The sequence below is a fragment of the Nematolebias whitei genome, chromosome 11, assembly GCF_014905685.2.
Source record: "Nematolebias whitei isolate Nwh7 chromosome 11, NemWhi1, whole genome shotgun sequence".
NCBI classification, from domain to species: Eukaryota; Metazoa; Chordata; class Actinopteri; order Cyprinodontiformes; family Rivulidae; genus Nematolebias; species Nematolebias whitei.
Genome location: NC_056508.1, coordinates 31,832,132 through 31,843,770, shown reverse-complemented (window position 1 = coordinate 31,843,770; position 11,639 = coordinate 31,832,132). Strand labels below are relative to the sequence as shown.

At 40.3% G+C, this 11,639-nt stretch overlaps 1 protein-coding gene across 1 annotated transcript; it reads left to right on the top strand.

Annotated features, from left to right (window-relative positions):
* Positions 1-2,701: 2,701 nt before the first annotated feature.
* On the top strand, positions 2,702-5,965 carry dtx3 (deltex E3 ubiquitin ligase 3). Its single transcript, XM_037684185.1, has 5 exons — positions 2,702-2,729; positions 2,866-2,906; positions 3,310-4,112; positions 5,478-5,695; positions 5,821-5,965. Exons 2-5 carry the CDS (start codon positions 2,894-2,896, stop codon positions 5,894-5,896), a joined length of 1,110 nt encoding a protein of 369 aa, XP_037540113.1. The 5' UTR covers positions 2,702-2,729; positions 2,866-2,893; the 3' UTR covers positions 5,897-5,965.
* The last annotated feature ends 5,674 nt before the right edge of the window (positions 5,966-11,639 follow it).

Sequence of the window (11,639 nt, the reverse complement as noted above, 5' to 3'; positions counted from 1 at the left end):
AAAAATAAATAAATGTTGCTTGCTTTGCTGATTAGTCTTTTATACAGGTTTTCATTGTCAGATTATACACAATAATACAATTGTGTTGTTGAGCTTGATTGCTAATTTTCTGTTGTGTGTGGTCCAGCCGAGTGCTGTAATGACACCACTGATAAGAGATCGAAAAATATAATGTTCAAAATCTGGCTGTGGTTCAAATGACACAAGTCTACACAAATAAATAAAATAGATTGAACCAATTTCTTGAACGGTGCACAGAATTGCACTTCATGTCAACACGTCTTTTTATTTTTAAATTGCACATCAACAGAAAGTGTTCATGATGGACTGTGATGTGAACTGTTGGAGAAATCATTTTTGGTATTACCTCCTACCTTCCAGTCAATGTTTGTTTGTTTTTTCCGGAACACACAAAATTAGATCATTTTAATCAAACAACTTCCTGGTAGAAAAAAGAAAAGAGAAGAATTAGGCCAAATTAAGGAGCAATTTCCTTTCCTGTGAACATTATGACAAAATAAGATTTGTTATATTTATAACTCGGGTGGCGCAACTGGTAGAGCTGCTGCCTCTCAGCGAGCAGGTCCCTGGTTCAAACCCCGGTCCAGGGGCCTTTCTGGGTGGAGTTTGCATGTTCTCTCCGTGCATGCGTGGGTTTTCTCTGGGTACTCCGGTTTCCTCCCACAGACCAAAAACATGCATGTTAGGCTGATTGGTAACTCTAAATTGTTCCTAGGTGTGAGTGAGAGAGTGAATGGTTGTTTGTCTCTATGTGTCCCTGTGATGGACCAGCGACCCGTCCAGGGTGTACCCCGCCCCTCGCACAGTGATTGCTGGACATGGGCACCAGCGACCCCCGTGACCCAAAATGGAATAAGCGGGTAAAGATAATGGATGGATGGATGGATATTTATAACTCATCTGAGAAATTATTTTTTTTATAAAAGACTAAATCAGACTCTGAAACTGCTTCAGTGAAGAGATGCATCACATGGTTTACGTCTTGATAATCTGCCGTGGAGCTGTATAGGCCTAATGAATATAATAATACAAACAGAATCTTGTATTCCTTCTTAAACATCTTCTCCGAGATTCTCCACTAGTTCACTTCTGCCATACAGACTACAGCCAGTCTAAGGCTTCTGTGGTTTTCGTCCAATTCAACCAAGTGCTTTGTTTACAATGACTGTGTACCCCCATTTCTGAATTACTTGAGCAGATAAACTCATTCAAACGGTGACATTCTGCAATAGTTCAGGATAACCTTTTTGAATGTTTGATTCCATGCTTCGCAGTGTGCACCTTTAATATGGCATCCATGCCCATGAGTGCAAATACATTTCTGAGCACAAGTACGCAGCATGACATTGAAGGTAATCATCTGTATCTTGATCAGCCATTTTTGTACAATTCAAAAAATCCTAACAATGTTCTGAGTAAAGTAAAAGTTGTGGAAAGTGACTTATTTCTTTGGGGCAGCTAATGGTTAGCACAGTCATTCTCCAATGGAAAATTTTTGGGGTTCGACTCCACCAGCAGTCACATGCTGAAGTATCCCTGGGCAAGACACTGAACCCCTTATTGCCTCCGATGTGTGTCACATTGGCGTATGAACATGATCTAAAGCAGTGGTTCCCAACACTGTTCCTTGAGGGACACCATCCTACATGTTTTAGTTATTTCCCTTCTCCAACACACCTGATTCAGTGATTTAATTACCGTACTTCCTCTCGTTCTGCTGAAGCCTGTTAACCACCCATTTAAAATCAGCTCTTGGCAGGAAACAACTAAAACATGCATGGTGTTCCTCAAGAACCAGGGTTGGGAACCCTTGAAAAGCACTAGTCTTTGTGTAGCTATAGTAGAGTGCTGTGGGTGAATGAGGGTAAAGATTGTAGTGTAACGCGCTTCTTTGAGTATCTTAATAAGACAGAAAGGCACTATATAAGTACAGTCCATTTACCATTTATAATCACACATTAAATGAAAAAAATGCACAAATTAATATGTGAGACAGAATTAAATCCTGTATGTCATTGCTCTATTATAGTTTTTTTTTTTTTTTTGGCTTGAGTACATCTTCTGTATCATATGCTTTATTTTAATTCTAATAAAAAATAATATAAAAAAATACAATAATGTAGTTTTTCTTATAATGTAAAAAAAAAAAAAAACATTTTAAAAAGTGTCCTTTAATAATCAAGTGGATATTCCGTATGGTGTGTGGGCTTGTAGTAATTAAATATATTTATTTATTTTATCTTACAAACTGTGTCAGCTTGGTGACGAACATCCTGTAGTCCCAGTCCTCCCCAGTTTATTGTGGGTTTTCACCGAGCAGCTCACCAGTGAAAAAGATGCGATCATTCTGATAGGGAGCGCCTTTTTTAAAAAAATTATTATTATTATCGGAGGGGGATTGCATGACACGGTGACAGGGTGGTCGCGCCAGATAAGAGGAAGAGCAGAAAAATGTAATTTCCTTGGTGTGACGCCTTCACGGCCCAAGGACGTACGAGGAGAAGCAAACAGAGGCGAGACTGACGAAGAGGAGGCGGCTCCACGGACCGAGCCGATGCGTTTGCATATCATGGCTTGAACACGGAGGAGTCTGTTCATGATAAACTGCAGCAGCTCCTCGTGAGGAAGAAACAAATAAAGGCCTCCCGCCGATGGAGCTCCGAGCTCTTTAATCCACGCAGAGACCTCCCTGACAGCCACGGAGAAGGGTGAGGCGTTCAAATGCGCCGTTCACGATGAATCTCAGGATGTTTCCCTCTGTGCTGCGGTGAATTGCTCCGAGCATAAATACATGCCGTGTTTGCGCCTCTCCATCACTTTGTCTCCTTTTTCTCTCGTCAACAGGACACTTTATGCGCAGTTGAAGGGATTTATGGGGTCACAAGGTATCGTTTTGTTTTAAATATGCGTCTGTCTTCAGTGTCTTTATGTTTTTTCCCCCCTCATCTGCTCACAGTTTTAGTTTTCTTTGTTTACTGTCTGTATATCCCAGCAGCTAATGTGTCCTCAGCCTGACTGCTGCTGAATGTTGAATAGAAAATGTGAATGGACTTTGTCATGCTCTGTTTAACATGTTTTTTGGTGTTGCTTCTGTTTGAATGTATCTGATCACAACAGAGCGAGAGGATAAAACTCTTACAGCCATTTCTGAGCAAAAGCTATAATACCCCATAATGCATATCCTAAAATGAACTGTTGCATCACCATAAAAAGCGTTTTACTCAGTTTATCAAAATGTAAATCATTGGCGGAGTTCAATTTGTGACTTTCCTGTGCTCCTGTGTGCAGTTTCCTCTGATGAGATGAGTGTGCGTGCTGGCCAGGGCAGTGATGAGGTGCTGGTTTCTCAGGCGGTGTGGGATTACCTGGCTGCAGCTGGGCGGCCCTGGCTCATTGACTTCCAGCACAAGCAGGGGATGAGCGCTGGGATCATTAGGCGAGGTGAGAGGGGGGGCTGCTGTGCTGTACGGCTGCAGCCGGTGGAAGGCTTGAGGAGCGCCAGATCCGGAGCGATGGATGGACCTATCTCCAGTGAGACGCGAAAAGCCTTCATAGACTTATGCCGATGTGCACGCAAAGAAATGAGCAAACAGGAAGGGGGCCCCAAGAGGAAGAGGGTCCTGCTGCCTTGTGTTGGGGCCCTGGACCAGAATGTAGAGGGGAGCATGCTCCAGCCTCCACCTCCCCAACCCCGGCGCTCCCAGAGACAGCAGCAGAGGTTCAGGAAGCCTGCTGATGAGGAGGCGTGTGCTGCCCTCCACGAGGCAGCCCAGAAGAAGGACCTGGACTCTGGCATGACCTCCCATAGTGAATCAGAGGACAGTAACACTTGTTCCATTTGCATGGGGGAGATCGTGGAGAAGACCATTCTTGAGAAATGTGGCCATTGGTTCTGCCATTCTTGCCTGGATCAAGCCTTTAAGGTGAAGAAAGCGTGTCCAGTGTGTCGACTTGTGTATGGTCAGCTAGTTGGGAACCAGCCCGCCAATGGTTCAATGATTGTAGAGCGAGATCCTGATCTGGGACTTCCTGGCCATGAAGGCTATGGGTGTATCTGCATCATCTACAGCTTCCCTCCTGGATTACAGACAGTAAGTAGAGCTATATCGTAGAACCAATGCTCTGTTAGAGTAGGATATTTTATGAATCATTTATTTAAACTGTAAAACTCAGGTCACATTTTGGAGAAAAGATATAAATGATCAACTTCTTAAAGAAACTTACTTTTTACAGTATGGTAGAATAATACAACCTTTTTTTCATTTTATTGGTAAAATTGTAAAAATGTTTCAACATTTTTTTCTAATTAAATTATTTATTGTTAGGACTTTGACAAGAGTTCAAAGAGCTGTGACTAATGTGTTTTTACTTCCTTGACTGGGAGTAACCTCCTGTGCTCTAAGGGGAATTCAAACAGGTTTTGCAGTATCACGCTTCCTCTTTCCAAGGTTTGTGTGGGTACAAAGCTGTAACACTGGACATTTTGTTAACTGGAAATCAAATACAAACAGTTGTAAAGTCCCCATATACTGTACGTCATCCACCAAAATGTTTCATTGAGCGAAGAAACTGCTGTCTTAATGGATGTAAATGGACACTGAAACTTGCAAACTCACTGGGAACTCATGTGATCCAGGTTAAAAGAGCTGCTGGTTTCTTTATTTTAAAGGGTTGTCACAGCTGATAAGTTACTAACTACTAATGACCATTTGACAGAACACTTCAAAAAGGACTGGATTATCCCTCTAAAAGTTGTTGCCCTGTCGGCCTCTTACATGCACTAAGATGCAGTCAGAATCAGAATAAGCTTTATTATCATTGTACCGAAATACAGTGAAATTATGTTCGTACAGTCGTCCGAAAGATGGGCAGAGTGCACGTTGCTGCTGCTACTGAAGTGCGGCCACTTATCCTTTTTCAGAATACTTTTTTTAAATAGAAAAGGGGAAAAAGCCATGAGGATAGAATAGTTGTATTACAAAAAAGACCTATTTACACCATGCCCTATCAGTACACGATTTAAGACATAAAAAACTCTGCCAGCAAGCACATTTATAAATATATTACATATGCATTTGACGGCAAGGCAGTGATATTTGTCCATGAAGCACTTCCAGATAGTCCATAGTCCTGATAAGATGTTGGTCAGCCGGCACAGTTCTGATAAGCCTCCACAGAAGTTCTCGGGGGTGGGGGTTTGCAATAGATGAAGCTTTTCCTTAGTTTACACATATCCCAGGAGAAATTTGACAAGTCGGCTTGTTTTCGAGGCCAACCTGGGGAGTCAGATTCAGATAAGCCACAATTGTTGATTTAAAAAAAAATAGCCAATACATACCAGCGCGGCCCGCCAAATATTGAGGTCTTGTGGTGAACGTCATTCCATGTAATGACGTTTGCAGGCCTTATCAATATTACACCTATCTTGACTTCTTCCTCTTCGTTGTCACCAACAGCTAGAACATCCCAACCCTGGTGTTCGATACCCAGGAACAGACCGTGTGGCCTACCTCCCTGACAGCCCTGAGGGGAATCACGTGCTGGGGCTGCTGCGCCAGGCCTTCGAACAGCGCCTTATCTTCACCATCGGTACCTCCATGACTACAGGCCTGCAAAACGTCATCACCTGGAACGACATTCATCACAAGACCTCAATATTTGGCGGGCCGCGTTGGTATGTATTGGCTATTTTTTAAATGCCTGAAATTCTAATGTTTCTTACAAAGAAATACAGTCAGTCAGGAATGGCACTCTGTTTCAGTAAACTGATTATTGATGACTTTTTATGTCTCCTTACAGCTTTGGTTACCCAGACCCCACGTATTTGGTGCGAGTGACTGAGGAGCTCAGAGAGAAAGGCATCACAGCAGACTGACCAAAAAAAAAAAAAAAGGCAGATTCTTCCGGGACTATTGGACTTTCTTTGTCTTCAGCTTCAGGTTTTGCTCTGTGTCTGTCTGCCACATAGACGATGGCTTAAGACAAAAACCTGACAAGACAGGCATCTTATGCTGCAGAAGAGCCCATATCTCCTCCACTGACTGTTCCGCCTTGTTCGTTTTTTCTGCAGCGATAAGCTACTCCACCGCCACATGTGGAAGAAAGCAGAAACAGTTTGAGTGCAAATCCTCAAACCGTCACTTTTGGCAACTGGTCTGACATCGGATGCACTTATTTAAGAGTTTGTTGGAATTCATGGTACTTGTACATTAGTTGGGAAATCTTAAGTTTATTCTTTGTTTAAAGACAGTTTATGTTTTATTAATGTTTTCCCTTTCCCTGAGTGTTGGGGCTGTGGTAGCTCCGGTAGTCAGTGCTGCAGTTTTGTAGACCTGAGGCTGCAGGTTCGAGCCCAGGTTGCGTCAGGAAGGGAAATTGTCATAAAACACTTGCCATATCTTACGTACAAGTTCGCTCGCTGTGTCAATTACTAGACATTTTTTTCCCGATGCTTACATTAGGTCTTAAAAGCACATATCCTTGGTTATATTTCCCAGCAATGTGCGTTTGAACAAGTTGGATTACTAATTACTTTTTGTAATGATTGAGTTTTGTTCATGTGGCAGAACAGCCCTGCTTTTTCAAATCAGATTTAATATTTTGATGTTAACACAATCTAAAGCACTCACAGGCACTTTGGTAAGTTAGTTAGGTTTTTCAGTGAAGTAATTTGGGTTTTGCTTCCTTTTTTGGTGAAGGCTGATCTTGGCCAACAGGTTTGTGGAGCCATCAGCTATTTGCTGGCAACAAGTCAATGCCAGCAGCTTTGAAAATGTCATTTGTGTGTGATCTTCACCTCCAGACCTAGCTCTACTTAAATAAGAGGAATGTTTAAGCGATGTCTCACTGCATCACTTTTTGGCATGCATTGAAAAGTTTCCTCTGGGTTTTTTCCAGTTGTAACTCCTGTCGTTTTAAGATGTCTCCCAGGTGTTGAGCTCATTACCTCACTTGTAACATGCTCCTCTGATTACCAGATTTTATGACGATGTCAACTACAAAGGGCATATAGACCACTTGAACCAAATCAAAGGCACAAAAGCTCTTTAAATATCTATGCTTCGGTCCCTGTCAGATGGGGAAATTTGTCTATTGATCTTATTTAAAATGAAGTAACTTAGATATTTAATGAAATCCAACCCACAACAACAAAGATGGGGAAAATGTTGCAGGAACAATTGATTTAAGGTGGGATACTGATCTCATTTTGTTGTGCCTTTCTTATAGTCATGTTTGATTTTAGAGAAGTCGAGCATGATGGCTTTAGTGAACGAAACAATGTGTTTCAACGTTATTTAATAGTTAAGAAACTTTGTTTCTATACTATCTGGCAGTTGGTACTAGGGATGCACAATATTGGATTTTTGGCCGATATTCGATATGCCGATATGTTAAAATTTATTTGGTCGATAATCGATACCGGTATTTTATATATGGTCCTTTGTCAGAACATATCCCTCTTATTTGCTACAAAAAATGTGTAACAGCTGTAAGAGCTGGTGACATATATTCAGTAACAGCCATATATGCAATGCATAGCACTTTAACTTATATTAAATAAAAAGTGTTAAATGTTATTAGCATTGGTCACCTGCGATGCTGTCTCACTTGTGGAGGCTTGTTCCAGGTTCCTAGCTGCAGTGTGGGACCCTCTGCACTCTTGTGCATGAAGGACAGCCTTCTTAAGTTCAAAGTTTTTGTCTATCCATTGTGCCGTAGGTCTAATCATGCTAACGGGGCTAACACGACGTCCAGATGTCTGTGGTAAAACTCACCCAAGTGCTATCGGCTATTAGCTTCTCAATGACATCGGAAATGATGGCTTGTAACTCGAGTAAGGCTACGTCGGAAAAATATCTCTGACTGGGGACGATGTAGCGAGGCTCAGCGTAGTCCATAAATCTTCAGAATCTGACATCCTCAATGGAAAAAAAAACTTCCACACCACATTTAGAAACTTCCTCTCCGCTGTGAGATCAGGTAGGCGCGTGTGACGTCATCACCTTGTGCTGCCGCTGCAGGCATCCTTGTCACTGGGTTGTCATACAAAAACAGCGTCTTTTATATCGGTGAGCTCTTTTGATGGAATGGCTGATGTCAGATATTGAACTTTAACGCTAATATTGTCCGATACCATGCCGATAATATTGTGCATCCCTATTTGGTACAAATGTTAGTTCGTAAAAATGTACATTATTGTTTTACCAAATTTTCTTCTTCCTCAAAAAAAAAAAAGAAAAAGAAAATCTTCCAAACGATGACCCTTAAATAAGATTCAGTTCAGAAACCTGTTTGGCTAAATAGATCACATCAGCTCATCTGATACTTTGAATTTATTATTTTTTTGCTCCCTTTTGTTTTAGTTGAGGGACCAACTGAGATGTTTTGGGACACAGGATTGTAGTTTATTAAAGGTACTGTACAAACCTTTCTATGCATTACCTGACGGGATGGGGTCAAAGGAACATGTGGACAGAGGGATCCCCCGAGTTACTATACGATTGTAAAGGAAAACTGAGTTTTGCTTTTCTAATTGTGTTGATTCGTACTTTGTTGATATCCAGAAATATGAACCCTGCATTTTAATACTTGAATAAAAAGTTCAGTTTGGGTTTGTCTGAGACAATAAATGTGGGTTCTAAACAAACAAAGTGTGTCTTTTCACAACTAACTCTCAAGAGGAGACACTGGGAATGAGTTCACGATGCACAGAAGACTAACTCTGCATTACAAATATAGGATGTTCTTGTTTTCTAGTTAACAAAGGAAACAGATTAAAACACAATTTATCAGCATAAAACTTTTTCCTTTTTTTTACAGACACAAGAGCTATTAGACTGATGTAGTCCCAGTTGTCACAAATAGTAATTTAAATGTAAATTTTCTGGACATTTAATGTCTGGGAAATTTAAATAAATTTGTAACCAAGATAACTGGACATTTTTCTAACCTTCAGGCATCAAGCCACAGTGCAATGGCATTAAAATGATGCATCATACCATAAAGTAGGAATACATTTGAATAACAGTAAACTGAGAGGGTTCCATTGCTTTTTGAAATGTTGGTGGACTCTGAGAAATGAAATGAAGCTATTGTTTTCCTGCTGGCATTTATGGTGAACATAAATTTAGGTACTTGCAGATTTATTTTACAGTGAGCTTTCTTTAGGGTCAGGAATCTAAACTCTCCTACAAATGTTTTAATGAACAACATAAGCACAATATCGTATTATGTGTAAAACAGAAAAACCTGTGTTGTGTTGTATTATTTTTAATATTGTGATGACGATATGGTGGCTCAGTTTGTAGAGCTGCTGCCTTCAGCGAGAAGGTTGTCGGATCGAATCCCAGCCGGGGGACTTTCTGGGTTGAGTTTGCATGTTCTCTCTTTGCATGCGTGGGTTTTCTTTCAGTACTCCGGTTTCCTCCCACAGACTAAAAACATGCATGTTAGGCTGACTGGGAACTCTAAATTGTCCCTCGCCTATGTGTGGGCATCAAGGCCACTGAGAGTGTTGAACTGGCCAATTATACTATTAGCAGCAGAAAATGAATATATGGTACTTGAAATATAGCAGTTTGATTTATTGCAGTCCAAGAGGTCCTTTTCAATATTGATATTGCTCTAATTGACATTGCAATGACAATAATTTTTTATGTTATCGTGTAACCCTAAATGTATAATTTTCTTTATTTAATTTCTGACTACAGTATTCCATAATTCATTTTAAAGAAAAGGGGTAATAAAAATAAATCATTCTAATATTTTTCACACATTCCATTTCCCCTGTCCTGTAAACAAAAAGGTACATTTATTAAACAACAACAACAACAACAACAACAACAACAACAACAACAACACAGACAATTTCCTAGAAAATTAAGCCATGGATTACATTATGTAGTTGTTATTGTCATTTTCATCATTATCCAGCTCTTTAACTCAAATCAAATTGGCACTATTCATCAACTGAACAAGCAGGTCATCATATTCATGACAATGGACCTGAGGTGGATTTCTGTCTAACCATAGATTGGGCACCAAATTAAAATCACCCCCAACTATAACTTTATTCGTTGTATAAGAATGCATACTATCTGTAATACGTTTACATAAGTCAGATGTCAAAGTTTGGTTTTAGCCTCTTTCATTGTAACCATAGACACCAAGATAAATTTTTTCACCATTAATTTCTGTTATCACCATCAGTCAGTGCCCATTTGTTTCAGTAGTATGATTTATAATGTTACCTGGAAATCTGTTAAACAGAATTATAACACCTGCTGAGTGTGACGTCCCACCCACTGAACATTAGACGTCTAATGGACGTCCAGATTACGTCTATATTGGGTCCGTTAGTCGAAGACCAATTCTGGACGTCCCCCGACGTGCAAACAAGGTCCACTTTTGGACGTCTAACCATGACCGCATTTGTACGTCAACATAACGTCAGACTTGGAGGTCATATAGACATCATTTTTTAACATGCATTTCCTCTTTTCTTTTTTTTTTTTTTACAAATTTTAGTAGTTACCTTATTATTTATTTGAAGAATATCGTTATTATTGTTATTATTATTCAATTTTATTCCGCGTTGAATTACGGAGGTAACATTAATTTTCAGTAGGTGGCGGTACTTGTGAAGTTGTTTACTTTCTGCCATAAAAAACACGAAGAAGAATTGTATTCGCTGGCTTCGGAACCCGAGCGTTATGATTGGATTGGCGGAGTAGCACGTGATCATGTTCCAACCAATCAACGCCACTCTTGCTGAACCGCGCTTCGTTCATAAACCAACAGTTAATATATTATTTTCCTTTCTGTCGGTGCTCAGCTTGTGGTCATTTTTATCGGAGCTCATCTGTGTTCAGTTCATATGTCACGGAATTCAACTGCCTGCACTAAACTTGCTGCGATCCATTCAGAAGTTGAAGGTAATTGGTTATGTTTTGTCTATTTTATGTTTTAGCTTTGTTCTCTTACCTGCTGTGGCTTGCTAGATAGTTTAGCTAACGTTTAAGCTAACGTGAGCTAAAACTTATGTTTACGTCACTACAGCAGAGGGGGGCTGGCTGAAACTTTACGATATTTCCTGTTTTCCATTTCAATCCCCGGTTGGACCTGGGGTCTTTCTGTGTGGAGTTTGCATGTTCTTCTGGTGCTTGCGTGGGTTTTCTCCGTGTACTCCGGTTTCCTCCCACATATCAAAAACATGCATGTTAGGCTGGCTTCAGGCCCAGGCCTCCCTTGAAAATGATCTGTGATCTCGATGAGATTTGCCTGGTTAAATAAACGTTAATAAATGATAAATAAATGTGTGTTAGTAAAGCAAGTGGACATTGTACAGAGACAAGTGTGAAGTGATTGGCAAAAAAATTCCAAGCCAACTATGAATATTTGCAGGGATGTTTTTTTATTTTTTATTAATCCAGTATTAGGGGAGGCCCCAGCAAGACATTGTGCATTTTCCAGATTGCCTTTGCATATTACTAATTACTCATTTGTTTTTTGTGTTTTTGTCTTCTATTTTTTTGCAAATGCAGATGGAATCATGAATGGGGATGCTGCAGCAACAGAAGGTTTTATAAGGACTCATGCTGCAGAGCATTTAAAACATG

Excerpts from the sequence above, each read along its gene's own strand:
- dtx3 (XM_037684185.1), top strand. Across the intron at positions 4,113-5,477 it reads TCCCTCCTGGATTACAGACA|CTAGAACATCCCAACCCTGG; the intron begins GTAAGTAGAGCT and ends TGTCACCAACAG. Across the intron at positions 5,696-5,820 it reads ATATTTGGCGGGCCGCGTTG|CTTTGGTTACCCAGACCCCA; the intron begins GTATGTATTGGC and ends GTCTCCTTACAG.